This window comes from Acipenser ruthenus, chromosome 11, assembly GCF_902713425.1.
Source record: "Acipenser ruthenus chromosome 11, fAciRut3.2 maternal haplotype, whole genome shotgun sequence".
In the NCBI taxonomy this organism is placed as follows: Eukaryota; Metazoa; Chordata; class Actinopteri; order Acipenseriformes; family Acipenseridae; genus Acipenser; species Acipenser ruthenus.
The window spans coordinates 4,001,706-4,018,080 of record NC_081199.1 but is presented as its reverse complement, the minus strand read 5'-3'; the positions used below and the strand labels follow the sequence as shown (position 1 = coordinate 4,018,080).

Below are 16,375 nucleotides of genomic sequence, written 5' to 3'. Positions count from 1 at the left end.
CCTTTATTGGTACACAAAAGTGAATATATAGGCTGGAACATATGGGGTTGGCATGCACTGACAATCTAGAAAGCCGAAGTATAACCGTTGTAATTTCAACACACCATTTTTAACCTGTTTTTCCTTGAAGAATAATTTTGACTAAACCTTGTGCCTTACACTGCTTCAGATATTACCAGATGGGTGCTGTTATAAATTCAAAGTCGATATTGGATTTATAGAAACTGATAATAGCGATTGTTTACCAGCTGGTCTCTTGGTGAAAGGATTCATGTAATACAGTGATTTTCTGTTTTTTAAATTCTGTATAGAAATGGCTGAACACCACAATAGCAAGCGTGTGCTGACGTTGGCACGGGACCTGGTCTACAAAGTGCAGACGCTCATCGAGAACAAGTGAAGGGGGTGCGCGACAACGAAGCTCTACAAACACACTCATGATCACATCCTTCATCCTCGCACCGGCTTCTCTCGTTCTGTTCACTGTCAGCGCGCCAGCGTCAGAGGCCACAGTAACGGATCCCTTGTATAAATCAGAGAGAGCCAGGTTTAGCCACCTCTGCCGTTATATACGTTTTACTGCAACACTGTATCGCTGAACATCCAGTAAGTGAGAGCTGGGGACCTTCAGTGGTGCCTGTTTTATATCAGTCAGGTTTCTGTATCGCATCGCATGGGGGGGGGGGGGGGGGGGGTTTATAGAGAACTCCTTCTCTAGAGTACCTGAATAGGATTCTGTTCTATAGCACTGCCAAGCCATGAAGTGGTTTAGCAATAAAGATCACATGGGTGTCCAGCAGTGCTGCAGATTTGAGGGGAGGGAGAAGGACTGTGGATGAGACTGCATGTCGAGCGACTCTTTCAGTTGCTTTCGCTGTCCTCAGATTGCAGTTCATGGACAGTCCTGAGTGTTCTTTTATTGTTCAATTAGAAACGTCATTAGTTCATTGTTTCAGTGTTTACCCACCAAGACAGAGTTTAGGATTTCACCATTGCCGCTCAACATTTGTGGCAATATCTTAGTACTATATAGTGTGTTGTATTTTATTTGTATAAGGTGGGTATGTGTTTCCTTAGAGGATAATCTAGTGGTGATACTAAACTTTACACACAAGAATAAAGAGTTTCTGCACAAACGTAACTACGCCATGCCTTTGTGTGGAGTGCAAGGCAGTGATTTGAGAGTGGTGCGCAGAATCTGGAAAATTCCGTTCTCTATTCCCGTAGGCATCTCGTGTTTTATGTGTCCTTCATCACTAGGTGGCACTGTAACAAGGTTGTAAAAGCAGACATGCAAGCTGGAAAGACTAGTTCATATTATCCTCTAGTGAAGCACATACTCTCACCCCAGCTTCACACAAATGTAATCATTGTGTTGAGGTAACAGTGTATCTTCACCTGGATTTATATGTGCTAAACAGAGGTGCCACTGGACATATGAAGGGAGAGGAGGTGGGGAGCTGAGTGTAATGTATACCGACTGGAGATGTCAGTGAAATCTAAATGAAAGGTAGCAGAAGTGATTCTGTAAATCACACAAATGAAACCCTGTTTTTAATAAAGAAAGGACAATGTGCCAAAACACTTCAACATTCCACTTAGAGACTGACAGATCATTCAAGCTGGGGGGAATGTCAGAACACATCTAGTACCAGAGTGATAGGTCGGGAGAGGCAGCCTGTGACCAGAGTGTCTCGTGTGGGTTCGATCGATTCAGACAGGTTAAAAACTAGAAAGTCATTTCCAGCTAGCAGACTGAAGCGTTTTCTAATACACTATATATAATGCTAATGATTTATTGCCCATAGGTGTCCAATTACTGAGCTCTTTATATTGTATTAGCTGAGTCTCCGATCCCTGTATTGAGTTATTTGTATTGATGTTAAAAATCAATCGGCTTTATTTTTTTTATTTATTTTTTTTAAGTTCCAAAATGTTTAGCGGTTCACTAAAAGAAGGTGCAGGATAAAAAAGCCCTCTGTCAAAGTCTGTCAAATCTGCTTTCTTTCTCATTGTGACAAACAGATCTCCTACTGGGAGATGCAGCTTTTATTTCTTGCAAACGCATCGGGATTCCCTTTGCATAATCAGTCATGTGAGAAGCAGTCCCTTCACACACAACCTTGTGTCCATCCCCTTTATCTTTAGAGTTAGATGGACTACAGTATCTTATGCTAGTGTTGTATTTCTTCTGAAAGCTTCCTCTGACATCATCAGATATGAAAGCTATGTGTTCCTCTGACATCATCAGATATGAAAGCTATGCGTTCCTCTGACATCATCAGATACGAAAACTATGTGTTCCTCTGACATCAGATATGAAAGCTATGTGTCCCTCTGACATCATCAGATACGAAAGCTATGTGTTCCTCTGACATCATCAGATACGAAAGCTATGTGTTCCTCTGACATCATCAGATAAGTTTTTATGCTGTTTTTGTTATAATGAGTAATCTGGATTTTGTCTTTCCAGTACAGTTAAAATAAGGGACTGGTTAAGCAGCATCCTTCTGGTATTCAGGAAACTTTCAGCTCATTCAGCTCTCATTTTGTAGCTAAAGTTGATAAAAAACAATACGTGTTTCATATCATGAATGTGTTCAGTTAAAAAAAAGAAATCTGCTACACGACAGAGTTACTGCGATATAGACACTGCAGTACAGCTAGCATGCTTGTAGTGCCGGCTGCTCTACCACAAACACAAGAGACACATTTCATCGTGTTAAAGAGAAAGTATTGTTAGCAGAACATCTTTAAGTATCCTCGGTCAGAAAAAATAAATGTACTGTTCAAAGTGCCAGTGTTTTCAATGACATGTATTTATTATTCTTCTTTTTTTATTCGTCTGATTTTATTGTACATTTTCAGAAAGTGTCTCTGTATCCTGCTTGTGAATTGTACTGTAATTTTAAAAAAAGAGATTTTATATATATATATATATATATATATATATATATATATATATATATATATATATATATATATATATATATATATATATTATATAAAATCTCTTTTGTGGCAAACATTATATCTGGTATATATTTAACCAGTGTCTGTGTATAAAAGGAAACAAATAAACACAAATATATATATGATGTAAAAGTGAACTATGCTTTCCGAATTAAAAAGGAAATAGAAGAATAAGGAAACAAGGTGTTTCTTTTTGTGCTAATCCTTATTCTGTGGAGCACTCTGTACTATACAAGATGTGCCATGCTGCAGCTTGCTAGATTATCGTGTTGTCATGTTGCATTTTCAAAAGGTCCGTACAGCTGGAAGGGAATCCCTGTGCTCTCTGGTTTCCCATGTACTGCATACGAGGACAGAACAAAGTGTGGGGAGAGTTGGATAAAAGAGACTTGAGGTCAGCTTTACTAGTGAAGACTTGCTTCAGTGCAAGGAGTGCTTTATCAGTAGAAACAAAGTGAAGCAGACACACGATTCAACTTGTGCCTTAATCAGAGTACAGCACACTGCTGAAAGCACGAGGCGAAACGTTTGTCTAATTCACTTCTACTGAAGTGTTTGAAGTTAAGGGTGTCTCTCAATCGTGCTTTCAATGTGTGAGTGCGATAGAAGCCAATTCCCATTGATTTTCAAACAGTATCGACTGTAGCATTTTAATTTGGCAAATTGGAACAGCAATTTTTAAATTGGATTTAGTGGAGACGCGTGCCACCTGATGGCCTATTGTTGTGTTTTTTGTTTGCAAAGATTTGAAGTGTTCCGAAATCAGTGATCTTGCAGATAGGGTTAAGGTTCGAGTTTATATACAGTTATTTTAACAGCTTCAGGGTTGTTACGGCGCCAATTGAAGGGGAAAAGAAAAGCGTCCTGGTTTTTGACTCTGAAAATGTGGAAACGGGTTAGCAATCCTGACCACTGCTGTCCAACTCTCCATCACAGCAACCTTCTGGAAACATGTGCAGGTTCTGATGCTCTAATTACTCTGTGACCAAAAACAAGAAAAAAAAAAAAAAATACAACAACCCGTGTTTTCTAGAGCTCAGTTGTTTGTTCTTTATGGTTGTTCAGAAACACAAAATATATATATATACAAAAATCTAAATATATAAGTATATATTAAATGGTCAATGTATTTAAAAAAAAACAATAAACATGTAATTGTTATTTTTTTCAATAGCTTTTTCACTTATTTCAATGTGTGTGTTTTTCGAGTCCCTTTATGCATTATTTATTTATTTATTTATTTATTTATTTAAAGAATTGATCAGTCCTTTTTTAATTTCAGTTTTGCTTAACAAAGTTTATTTTGGAAGCCCATGCTGCTGTCTGTAGGAGCAGGCGTGTGCTGTTTGTCTTGGAAAGAGTGGCATAATCGCTGAACTGCTTTCAAGATGGGAAGAGCTGGCTTGTGTCCCTGCGCCTGGGCAACAGACTGCACAGTTTACTTTCTAACTAATGTTAATACAGAGTAGAGGAGCTGTAGAAGGAACTGCAGTCAAGTCCTTATCAAGCAGCCACAGATGACAATGGCAGTCATTTACCCACACAGGCACAGCAGCCGTTCTCTTCAAGGGCAGAGTTCCTAACCCTGGTTCTGGGAACCCACTGTGCCTTCTGGTTTTCACTTCTCACTTCCTTAATTGAACTATCCATTACTTTAAGTAGGCCTTTAGATTGTTTTCAGCGGTTAAACAGTTGGAGATTTCAAGTTAACTATACAATTTTATAAGTAACTTAAGGCAACTTTTTAGGAGCTGACAACAATTAAAAGGTCCGATTAAGCACATTATTATTTAAATTAAGGGTTTAATTAAGCAATTGAAGTTGGAATGAAAACCAGAAGACACACTGGGGCCCCAGAACCAGGATTGGGAAACCCTGTGCTAGGGTAACCATGTGACTCGATGTTCACTGGGACAGTTTGGGACAGTCCAGGCTTTTCAACTCACACCCCAATGCATTCTGGTACAATTTACAGCTGGACTACACTTACCAGAATGCATTGTGGTGCAAGTTTAAAAGCCTGAACTGGTCCTTTGAACATGGAGTCATATGGTCACCCTACTTGAAATGCTTTGCTGCAAAGGGAGTGAAAATAATTATATTTTAAAAAATCAGCTCAACGGTAAAACAATAAGACAGGGCTTGTGAAGATGTAGTGATGCTATGAGAGACAAGGACGTGTTTAGACGTGGTTAGCAGTGGTAATATATTGCACAAAGACTCCAAGGAATGTAGTTTCATTTAACAAACATACATGGGAGTAGACAACCCATGAACATTAAACACGGGAGAAGCATGGCCCGGAGGAACATTAAAGAGGTCAAGTTTACGGGAGGGCTTCATAGGCGTGCAACAGGTACTAGCTGGGGTGTACAGTTATATTAATCATTGCATTTGATACAGTAAACACGTTGTTAAAATGCAGGAAGATGACAGGCAGACATTGATCAGTAGCACTGTAGGTCTGTTGCCTTTATATTATTGTACGCCTTTAATAGCATTCATATTATAAACGCTTGTTTAATGTATACGAATGTGCCTCATAAAGAAACACCCGCTGTAGATGTTCTGTCCCTTTTAATGCAACCGGAGATCCATTATACGTCATAACAAAGAGACTCTCCGCTAGAGGTCACTTTACACACCACGTGGTTTTCTAGCTGGTAAAAAAGCCCCACTATAAACACGTAGTAGATTTATTAACCAGGTTACATTGAATATTCACCTGGGGAAGGGAATTCCATTCATTTTGAAAGGTCATTTGTGTGGAGAGGGAGAGGGAGAATAGCCCTTTTCGATTGTGTCGGTAACTGCGGTTTGCGGAAGTGTCTGTTGGTGTGTGTTCTTGTTTTGTACCCGAGGATGAACAGTGTAGGGGAGGGATGCACGGAGCTCAAACGGGAATACGATCAGTGTTTTAACCGCTGGTTTGCAGAAAAGTTTCTCAAGGGAGATCGGAGCGGCGATCCCTGCATTGAAATGTTCAAAAACTACCAACAGTGTGTGCAGGTAAACAGTGCGGTTATTATTGAACACTTCACAGCATCGGAGCTATTATTTTAACCTTATGCTTAAAAAAAATGCTTATCTTTGTGTCGATACTAGACTTGCTCACAAGGTACCGAATGCCAAGAACGACCACATTAAAAAAATATATACAGCAAGTTCTGCTGTATGTAACACACCCACATCGATAATCGTGGACTGCGTTAACATTGCTTACTGTTCAGTGTCGTTGTTTATAAGAATTGCCGTTATTGTGACCGTAATTGATTTTCAATGTATTTATCCAATTACAGAAAGCCATCAAAGACAAGGACATCCCGATTGAAGGGGTCGAGTTCATGGGACCCAACAAGGAGAAACCTGGAAGTTGACTTTGACATTTAAGCGACCCCCAGCAAAACATTTCAGCAAGCCAGTCCTCCAGACTGGCCCCAGTGGACATCAGTTTGAATGGGTTGATTTCAGGGTTTAAAACATTGTAAAGACTGTCCTGTTAGGTCTTGTTAATTGCATGTGAAGAATCGAGAAGAAAAACGTTGTTAATGCAAATACTGTTTTGTACATAATGTTAGCTGTATAGAATCATAGTGAGACCCCTATATAGGACCATGTATTCTTTCTTTGACGCTCTGTGGAGGAGCCCTGCTGTGTTGTGGACCCAAGATCTTTCAAACAGAACAATACGAGACTGTTTCTAAAAATAGAAAGTAAAGATAATGCTTATTAAATGTCGTTTTTATTGTGTAGCCCGGATTTGGAGTCGTCCCCATTTCAAAGCTGCAATGTTCTATGATCCTGTTTAAGATTTGGTTCCTTGGTGTCTGTTTACCAACAGGCTGTGTTATTTGTCTGGGTTGTTTACATTTGTAATTGATATTTCCCAGTCCTTGTACACATAATGTTAACTCTGATTTTATTTATTTTTTGTTTCAGATTGTGTTTTTGTGATAATGTTTTACATAAAATATTAGTGTACCACAAACAAATGTTCTGCACACACACACACCCCGATCTCACACACACACACACAGCAATCCACTTCACACAGCACTTACATTACACCATCACACATGCACAGTTTTGGATATTATCAAACGTTTTATTAGAAAACCCTCGTTTATCTGCTGGAGATAAACCGGTGAACTACACGGTCTCATCAGCAATGCCTTGCATCCTGAGAGGTGCAGGACACGTGTTCAGTAGTGTCCTGGCATTAGGTCGAGAGCTAGGTGTTTCAATCAATATTTAATATTTCTGGTTTGCTGGAACAACGGCGCTTTCACTCTCGCTTTTAACAGAATAGGTATGGACAGATTTAGGATCTAATGGTGCTTTGATAAATACATGTTTATTTGCTAACTGGAACAAAACAATATAATAAAACATTGCCTGCACTTACCATGCCTTTAACATTTAATTACTAGCGATCTCAGTTTTGTCCAGATGTGAGAGATGGGAGTGTGTGTGTGTGTGTAGAGTGACTTTTCTCACCAATAAAGGTTTGTTACCTGCTGCTGCTGTGATGTGTTTTTTTTCTTTTGCATATCATTATGCTGTAAAATAGCCTGCCAGCCAGTCATGTGTCACATCCTGGTACTTTTGCTGTTATCATTTAGCATCAATATTTTAAAAATTAAGTGTGCTTGACCTCTTTAAGGCACTCTTAAATGTAAACATGTTATTTGTGTTTGTGATTCTCATTAAAAGACCGCAAGGTTTGAGTTTGACAGCCCTTGAGTTTTTTTGTCTTTGTAAAACTGCAGCCCCTTGTGGAGAAATTAAAGTACTGCTGTGAAATGTAACCCAAGCGGTTTCAGATTGTTTTTTCACTTGAATATTGTGCATTATTAGTTGAGAATGTATTTTATAGAAGTTTGAATCGATTTTTGTATGATATTGTAATTGTTTTATTTGTTTTTATAAAAATGAACCGCCCGAACAGGGACTTGAACCCTGGACCCTCAGATTAAAAGTCTGATGCTCTACCGACTGAGCTATCCGGGCTCTGACATATAGTACCGAAAGGGGTCCATATATCCCACAATATAATGTAATGTTTAAATATTTCTAGAGTAAAATCGTTGAGAGCAAACGATTAGGGAAAAAAGAAACATTACAAGAATTCGTTCTGTTCTGCAAGTGTGGACATCGGTTTATATATTTATTTTAAAAGCACATCCTGCCCTACTTCAATCTGTGCTAGGGGTCGCTCAACTGCTGCATGGTTTCTCGTAAACGTGCTAGTAGGGAAACTTAGGATCCTGTTAATGAATGAATATATATATGGATGTGATGTGTTGAATATATTTATTTATGATATACTGGAGTAGTGTTTGGAATGTCATCCAAATCTTTGAGATTCCTGATTTTTAGCGGTTCACGCTCGAAGTTGTTATTGAGGCCTGCCAGTCCGCGGTGTGGAGTTCTTAGATGTCCTGGAGGAGAGTTTGTTGCAGGGGGCTGGAGTCTTCGTTTGTGCTGTCGGTTACATCACACAGCTTCCACCACTGACGGTTCCAAAACAAAGGTAAGCAAGCTGTAAAACTGAACGTAAACCGATTATATCTCTTAAAAGTTTAAAGCTACACATTTGTTAACCCCTTAAGTAAATTGTAATAATAGGTTTAGCCTTGATATAATCTATTATAATTGTGATGTTGTGATACTAACAGTCTAAGGTCCGCAAATCTAATCTAAAAGTGAATGTATAATAATATATTCTTGCGTTTGGAGAGTCATTTTAGGTTTTGAACCTTCTGGGTCTCAGTTACAGTTGTGTTGTTTATTTACAGGTGCCTCAGAGCCCGACATGGGAACCGGTTAGCGAGAGCCAGCTTCCCCCGGTAAGGTCTGCGTCTCTAAAAATATAATAACCTGAATGGATAAGGCTATTTAATTATACTGTTACCAACACTGGCTATGAGACACCCTATGAGGATTAAACAAGTCATCTTAGACTAAAGACCGTTTGATGATCAAACTACTGGGGACTGACATACCAGTGTAGGGTCCATTTTCATGGAATTACTGTTTTGATAAATTCTGAGCATTTCTGAACTATCTTGGTCTTAATCTAGATAGTAATGATTCAGATATTTATTTCATGTATAAAAAGCTCAAGAAAATGATGTTATGGTGTATTAGAAAAACAATGCTTTATTTGATTGGGTAAGGGTTTGCTCTTGAGGCATTCAGAATCCACTTGCACTGTGGGGACACAGAATGGCCCTTATAATGAACATTTCAGCAGTAAGAAGAATGTAGTTAAAAAGGACAACAAATGCAAATATGGCATTTATTATGTTTTCAACATTTACAAATAAAACCTGCAATTTATCATTATCAGGACATCCATTCAACTGTAAGTAACTGGCTTAGTTTGTCTAGGTCTGTTATGCACGTAGGTGAAGACAGACCACTTCAGCATGTACTGATGTGTGCTGTATGTGCAATGGTGACACTGCACCCCTCCCCAGGTTACTAGGGTGTCCCCAGATCTTGTGGATCGACTGGAGCGTCTAGCGTTGGTGGATTTCAGGAACCAAGAGGGTGTGGCTAGGCTGGAGAAAGCAATCCGATTTGCTGATCAGCTCCATGTTGTTGACACTGAGGGGGTGGAGCCTATGGATTCTGTGCTTGAGGACAGGTAAGAGGTGCAGCGAGGAACACAAGTGTGTGAAAGAGGTAGTGGAAGACTACACCTGGTATGACTATTGAATAACAATGTGGTGCTCGAGGAAGGCAGGTGAAAAACAAGGACCTTTTATATTTCAATTGATTTAACCGAATTTTGCAGTGTCCGTTGAATTGCTCAATGTGTTGTGTACACTGCTCAGTACTGTTCATCACTAAAATGTATACCTGGTACTCTTGCAGGCAGCTGTACTTGCAGCAGGACTGTGTGAGGGAAGGGGACTGTGCAGAACAGCTGCTACGTACCTCCAGACGCACTGTGGAGGAATACTTTGTGGCCCCACCAGGTGAGAAATCCAGCACAAGGAGAAATAGTTGGGAGTTATAAAAAAGAATTAAATAAGAAATGCTTCCTGCATTGTTGTTTTGTTTTAAATGTAATTGTTTCAGCATTTACAGAATGAATTAGATGTGTTTACAAACACCTTGAATGTGTAATTAAGGATACAGCCAGACTAATCTGCCATGCAATACAAAACAAATTCCCAGCAGACTGACAGCTTGGCGTTTCCCTTTCAGGGAACATCCCCCTACCAGAACGAGATGAAAGAAGCAGTTTACTGAAGAACTCTGAATTGTGACTGGATCCAGAATCAAGTTTCTGCATTCAGGCAACTTAGTCTGAAGGTTAATCATCTTAGGAATTTATCCAGCAGAGGAATGACAATTACACTGTTCAAATTCAGTACAATACCCATGCAACAGATATCGGACAACTATGATGAAAAACCCACAAATGTATTATGTCCCATACATTAATATGTAAAAAAAAAAAAAAAAAAATCCAGATGTATAGTGAAAAAAGACTCTACTAAATAAAAAGAAAAAGAAAAGGGAGTGATTGCTGGTATCCAGTGCTTCGTGAATCCAGGCTGCATACCCGTTCATTGATAGAAACTGCTAGCAACTGATGGACTCCCATCAGTGGCACATCCAAGCAGAAATAAAATATACAGCAATGAAGGGTTGTAATTTCAACATTCTTTTAAACCAATTAGTCTTTTCCAAAATCTTCAGTAAAGAACAAAATGTAATCTACATTAAAAAAATAAATACCAGGGCAGACAGATTTTTTTTTATTTTTAAAAAGGTGTTTATTTAGCGTTTGTTCAATATTTATTTTAGCCAGATTTCATTAATTGACTTAAAAAATGTAATTGATAAATGCCAACTTGTGTGATTTAATCTTTAAAAATAATTATAAAAACTGCAGGTTCTTCCTACACAATCCTAGCGGTTTTCTTAAACAGATTTTATTAGTGAGCAAATCACGTGTAGAGTAATCCGCTGTGTACCTGCCCATCCCATAGCTGCCCGTCGTGTTTATCCACCGTCATCAAGCTCTTCAGCAACGTCACCCACATGCACAGCGCTAATGCAACATGGCTACAGGAAAGCAAAAGCACGTTTTGTCCCCCCCCCCCCCCCGCCCGCGTAAACCTATGCATTTTGCTACTGTGTAAATGACCAGACACCATTGCAAGTGTACACAGCACTGTGGCAGGGCAGGAGCCCTTCACATGAAGAGGGTTTTTTGTGTAAATGCATATTCTAAGTAGAGTGGATTTATTGTAATTAATGAAGTACCTGACGCTCCTGGGAGAGCCTGCCTGTTGTGTGTGATTACCAGGTGTGGAATCTAATCAGCAGGTAGGTGTGTTCCAGCAGGGCAGCAGGTATAAAAAAAGGTATAGGCAAAACCAAAGCCAACTGGGCTAAAGAAGCTGCAGTTTACCAACGTGTGTGTGTGTGGATGCTACCGTTGCTGGTAGTGTCGCCTGGGCGGTTCAGTGTGTTGATATGTAAATAAATCCTGTTTGCCTGCGGGGCGTATCAATTTCAACCTCCGTCTCGATCTCCTGCCTGTCACTCAGCAGCAATTGCACGCACCCACATGGCTGCCCTGTCACAAGCATTAATACCCTGTACCTTTGTAAACAAGGGATTTAGGGGCACTCCCTAATAAAAGCTGAATCTCAAAACAATAATTGTGTAAATATAGTAATTGTTACAGTTGTGTAATGGTATTTAAATCAGGATTCATTTATCTGACTTTTTACATATCTGCCCTAACTCTGGTCCAGATATGAAACGGACTGCTGTATTCCTTTTACTGGAAATTGAAACGCTGCTTACACAGACCTACACCCCCTAAACATTTATCTTTAGTACAAATAAAAAAACTTGAGAAATATTAAAAATGTTTTGTTTTTTTATTTAAAAAGAAAAAAAAAAACTAAAATATAACACAGCACTTCAGTGTCTAGAGACAGAAGCCAACAGCCACCATCCAGGAGACAGGATTGTCCTAAAAATGAGACAACGCCAGATTCTAAGAGGGGAGAGTTCTGTGTCCCATACCTGTGTCCATTTCAGAAGCTGTGATACTTTATTCCAAAACGTTGGATATCCATAGAGGTCAAAGCAATGCAATCTATTATACACACACAAATCAACCTCTGAAGCAAACTAAAGGGAAAGATATCTGGCTCCTGGATAGCGACTGGAGCCTCTGAGGGACAACCCTGATAGTGGAATGTAAATTACTGACAGCCCCCCCAAAAAAATAAAATTAAGAAAAAAAAAAAAAAAAAAAATCCCTTCTCCCACAAAAACAAAGCCACCCTCCAGCTGCTGCCGTCCTGCTTCTGCTCTTTACCGGTAGTGGCGGGGTGGGGGGCTGCTGCGCTGCCGGGCTGGGGGGGGGCTGTGACGGGACAGAGAGCGTCGCCTGGGCGGAGGGGACTGGTAGCGAGGAGACCCCCGGCTCTGGTACGGGGAGTATCGACCCCTAGATCTGGAGCGAGACCGGGACCGGGAGCGGCCCCAGCTTGAACTCCTCTCGCCATGGACTCGGATAAAAGCCGTCTCCCCCTGCAGGTCAGGAGAGGACTCACAGTTAACACAGCAGGGTCAGGGTAATTAAAAATGAAGGACTAGCCGCTTGTATCCAGTGGAAATGTATCATTTGATCAGATTATAAAGTCTAACCCTCTGAAAGACTCATACTTGTATATACAATAACTTTGCTAAAACACTAGGGTCAACGTCCTTGGGTTTGAATAAGCTTTTATTTAGTAAATAAGTTAACAACCTGTATCCTACTCCCCATACAGAACTAGCAAATAACCCATTTCCAAAACTGAAAAATTAATGTTTAATCTGCCCCCCACCAACCAATATTATACATAAAACGTTAGAAGAATTGCTTGTGTTTGACCAATAGTTATGGGTTATTAAATAGTTTGTTTGTATTAGAAAGGTGAATATTACTAAATGCAAAAATCATTTGTAGATGGTTTATATAAAAAACCAAGACACTAACTGCTTTGAATAGGCTGACAAAGCACAGCATGTGCCTCACACAGCAAGCATGACATTTCCACTGACCTGGTGTGATCGGAACTCGGTCCTGTCCAGCCTGCGCAGTGCGTACTCCATATCCTCCCGACGCAAGAACTCCACCACACCCTCCCCATCACGCTGCACATCAGCAAAGCACACGTCCCCAGCCTCCCTCATGTGATCCTTCAGGTCCTGCCAGCTCCCAGACGGGGGTAAACCTGGGGGGGGGGGGGGGGGGGTGAAGAGACCAATTCCATGAGAGCCCCTCTCTTGTGCCAACACATTTGTATTTAAGTGCCTAGAAGTCAGGTAGACCTGTTGAAGTGGTTGTTGGCTAGATATGTCTCCAACTAGTTGCTCGAGAAGACCGAAGAACAATTGCACAGCCTGCAGTTTAAAAATGTCCATGCAAAAGAAGTTTCAAAGACAGGGAGAAGATGAATCCCATCAATTCAAGTACACACCTGTAACTATGACCCGGAACTCTGATCTTCGAGACGGGGGTCCAAACCTGCCCCGGGGAGCTCCCCCCGCCATAGGGCCATTAAATTTAGAGGATGAAGAACGTGGGTACTCCACACGCAGCTTGGAGTCTCCAAAGCCATACCCATTCCTTCCATGCACTGCATCCTCTGCGTCCCTAAAGAGAGGGGAAAAATAAATTAAATCCACTGCATGGGTTGTATGATTAACAAGATATAGGAACGGTTCTCATTATAAAAGTGGTGTTGTTGAAAATACGTTTACTGGCTGCTCCCCTTCCCATTTCCTTTTACCACTGCAAATGTATTCTCATAAATGTTTACATCCCTCTCCAAGACTAAGGAATTCCCATTGCACTAGTTAGATACCAAATGTTAGACCAGTGACGTCCATCCTGTGGCTCTATCCCAGCCCAGGTCATTGTTCCAATCACTGAATGGACTGCAACAACCACCAGACCAAGCCTGACACTTTGCAATGTACTGTACAGAGCCCCTCATGTCTCACCCCCCAGCACTCTTACCTTGGGTCCTCAAACCGGACGAAGGCGAAAGGGATGGTGCCCCTGTTGTTCTTCAGCTCAATGTCCCGGATCTTCCCATACTTGTAGAAGAGATCCTCCACGTCACGCTCCTGCACATCAGCTGGAAGGTTCCCCACGTAGATTCTCCCATCCCCCATGGTTCAGCTGGGACCTGCCCTGTTTACAAAGGTGTGGGGTGATTGATGCACCATACAAGCCATGTTTTCAGTTTGATCATTTACCACTTCAACATCTCAGTTTTTAATTCCTAGTTGGCAGTTTCCCACATTCTTTCACAATTCACATTTGTGCCCACTACACATTTGTTTGTGTATATATGTGTGTATATATATATATATATATATATATTAGATCAAAGAGCCAGCTGCCCAACGTTTCAATATGTTGTACATATCTTTAAGGGAGCATGTGTTTGAATCAAATTATTGGAGGTATTTATAGGTGTCTGGCATCATGACAACTACTTGTTAGTTTATATTCAAATCCATGATTTATTCTTACATGATGTAATGGTGTTCTATTTATTGTGACATCATTTTTACTTATCTTTAAATCTATTAATTCTAATTAATATCTTATATAAACTTGTATTTATATTATCATGCAATGCTGGCTCTGAGGATCAGTCTTGATTTGGCCTCCCCAGTGCATCAGCATGCACAACTTTTGAATGAATTTTGTTTATTTAAATGTTATATTTATTGGAGTTAATTCTTTTCTGTTGAGTCCCGCTGGTATATACATATTACACACAACAGGCAGGGAGCAGGATTAATGCAGTATATCCCAGACTATTGAAACTCCAGTGCAGAAGTGGACCAGCTTTGAGCACCTTTTCAACAAGCAATATTTGCATAAATACATTTTGCAACAATGTTTTTGAAGGAAAAAAAAAAACCATTCAATTAAGGATTATGAATTGTCAAATCATAAAAAGCCACACGTTGAACAAAAACACCTTGCAAAAGACGAATGCATTCCACTGCACAGGAAGGAGGAAGGCAGTATTGGTACCGTTTGTTCATCCACCTATTTCTTTATTCGTTTTATTTTAATGTCAAGAACAACGGTACAACCTACAACTAGTGTGTCAGCCTTGTGATCTATTGTACTGTATGTATTTATTTCGTTACCTTTAGCCTTGTATACTTTGAAGATATGTTGGAGACAGTACAAAAGGTTAAAATCTTGTTTAAACTACCATACAAACACAAACAGCAACGAAAGGTGCAATTTAAACACCAAGGTAAACAGCTATATTATAAGCACGTCGACTACTACAACCAATTGGGTATTGATAAAATGGTGGGGTTCTGCACGGCCGTGCCTGCATACAGCTCCCCTCCCCCACGTGTTTCTATGGATTAAAAATACAATGTTATCACAAGGCTTCAAACTAAGGTTTAAAATACTTACTACAGCATTACAGTAACCGTATTTAAGTATTAAAATGTGCCCCGCGCCTAACTGTAGATAAGCTATTGTTTATGAAAAAAAAAACCGCTTGTGTGCACCCCGGGAATTTCTCGGCCTTGCCATCGACTCTGACCCACCAGTTCCGGAGATGTTGTTTGGAAGAAGCACGCCGCACGGAAAGCGTGTTTTTACCCAGAAAGGGAAACCGGACTGGCCCGTGTTTAATACAACGGGTGCTTATCATTCTAGGCTCGTGTTTTATTTTGCTAATTGATAGAGGGGAGCGCATTTTTTGCACACCGTAATTAAAAACAGTTTCACTTTTGAATCGCCGCCTTCCTTCCTTCATTCGTTAGTTATATCCTTTGTTAAGGTTTACTTCGGGTTACGTTACTCCGATCAGTCGTCGGAAATAACTCCTTGCGTGCGGTTTCTACTGACTAGCACTCGTTATTAGTGCATTTCGGTCGTTTTTATTACAAATCTTCTCTCCTACCTGTGTCTGTTTCGTATGTTTATTAGTGATCCTCTTCTCAGGTAGGCTCTCGCTTCCCCCGGAGCAGGAAATACAAGCCTGGCCGCCTTCTCTTCCCTTCGCCCGCCTCCTCAGAGGTCATAAAGAAGATGGTGCGTGTCACCGCCCTCATTTTACTATTCCGTAAATACGCCTCTTATCGTTTGACACGGACCCCTATTTGCATCTTTATAAAGATTTCAAAACTACCAAATCTCCATATTTTCTCCTCCACCTCCAAATTGATATATAAACTGCTTCCTTTCAGCTAATACATATCTTTATGGTCTTTGCAGACTGTGAATCAGTGTTTACTCTTTACAGATGCAATGTGGTTATAAACTGTGGTATATGTACAAGTATGTAATAATTATCACTGAAGGTATGGGAATGCGTTGTGG

General features: G+C 40.2%; 4 protein-coding genes and 1 non-coding gene across 6 annotated transcripts in view; 3 read left to right on the top strand and 2 right to left on the bottom strand.

Annotated features, from left to right (window-relative positions):
- LOC131739378 (small G protein signaling modulator 1-like) overlaps window positions 1-2,921 on the top strand; it is a 36,221-nt gene extending 33,300 nt beyond the window's left edge. For both annotated transcript variants that reach the window (XM_059032937.1, XM_059032938.1), the window contains one exon: window positions 312-2,921. In XM_059032937.1, the coding sequence (XP_058888920.1) occupies window positions 312-400 (89 nt within the window). In that variant the 3' untranslated portion in view covers window positions 401-2,921. The remainder of the gene's footprint in view (window positions 1-311) is intronic.
- A 2,445-nt stretch (window positions 2,922-5,366) lies between these two features.
- LOC117428507 (TP53-regulated inhibitor of apoptosis 1-like) lies at window positions 5,367-7,711 on the top strand. Its single transcript, XM_034047601.3, has 2 exons — window positions 5,367-5,982; window positions 6,273-7,711. Exons 1-2 carry the CDS (start codon window positions 5,836-5,838, stop codon window positions 6,348-6,350), a joined length of 225 nt encoding a protein of 74 aa, XP_033903492.1. The 5' UTR covers window positions 5,367-5,835; the 3' UTR covers window positions 6,351-7,711.
- Window positions 7,712-7,910: 199 nt separating this feature from the next.
- On the bottom strand, window positions 7,911-7,983 carry trnak-uuu (transfer RNA lysine (anticodon UUU)). Its single transcript has one exon. It is a non-coding gene; the product is annotated as a tRNA-Lys (tRNA).
- A 181-nt stretch (window positions 7,984-8,164) lies between these two features.
- Window positions 8,165-12,269, top strand: LOC117428506 (glutamyl-tRNA(Gln) amidotransferase subunit C, mitochondrial-like). Its single transcript, XM_034047600.3, has 5 exons — window positions 8,165-8,506; window positions 8,772-8,822; window positions 9,456-9,625; window positions 9,856-9,959; window positions 10,192-12,269. Exons 1-5 carry the CDS (start codon window positions 8,318-8,320, stop codon window positions 10,251-10,253), a joined length of 576 nt encoding a protein of 191 aa, XP_033903491.3. The 5' UTR covers window positions 8,165-8,317; the 3' UTR covers window positions 10,254-12,269.
- Window positions 11,867-16,092, bottom strand: LOC117426989 (serine/arginine-rich splicing factor 9-like). Its single transcript, XM_034045287.3, has 5 exons — window positions 15,957-16,092; window positions 14,024-14,200; window positions 13,482-13,657; window positions 13,063-13,235; window positions 11,867-12,546 (listed from the first exon to the last, which is right to left on the bottom strand). Exons 2-5 carry the CDS (start codon window positions 14,179-14,181, stop codon window positions 12,328-12,330), a joined length of 726 nt encoding a protein of 241 aa, XP_033901178.1. The 5' UTR covers window positions 14,182-14,200; window positions 15,957-16,092; the 3' UTR covers window positions 11,867-12,327.
- Window positions 16,093-16,375: the final 283 nt, after the last annotated feature.

Excerpts from the sequence above, each read along its gene's own strand:
- LOC117428507 (XM_034047601.3), top strand. The coding sequence starts at position 5,836 with ATGAACAGTGTAGGGGAGGGATGCACGGAGCTCAAACGGGAATACGAT. Across the intron at positions 5,983-6,272 it reads ACTACCAACAGTGTGTGCAG|AAAGCCATCAAAGACAAGGA; the intron begins GTAAACAGTGCG and ends ATCCAATTACAG.
- LOC117428506 (XM_034047600.3), top strand. The coding sequence starts at position 8,318 with ATGTCATCCAAATCTTTGAGATTCCTGATTTTTAGCGGTTCACGCTCG. Across the intron at positions 8,507-8,771 it reads CTGACGGTTCCAAAACAAAG|GTGCCTCAGAGCCCGACATG; the intron begins GTAAGCAAGCTG and ends GTTTATTTACAG. Across the intron at positions 9,626-9,855 it reads GATTCTGTGCTTGAGGACAG|GCAGCTGTACTTGCAGCAGG; the intron begins GTAAGAGGTGCA and ends GTACTCTTGCAG.
- LOC117426989 (XM_034045287.3), bottom strand. The coding sequence starts at position 14,181 with ATGGGGGATGGGAGAATCTACGTGGGGAACCTTCCAGCTGATGTGCAG. Across the intron at positions 13,658-14,023 it reads GTCCGGTTTGAGGACCCAAG|GGACGCAGAGGATGCAGTGC; the intron begins GTAAGAGTGCTG and ends CCCTCTCTTTAG. Across the intron at positions 12,547-13,062 it reads CCGAGTTCCGATCACACCAG|GGGGAGACGGCTTTTATCCG; the intron begins GTCAGTGGAAAT and ends CCTGACCTGCAG.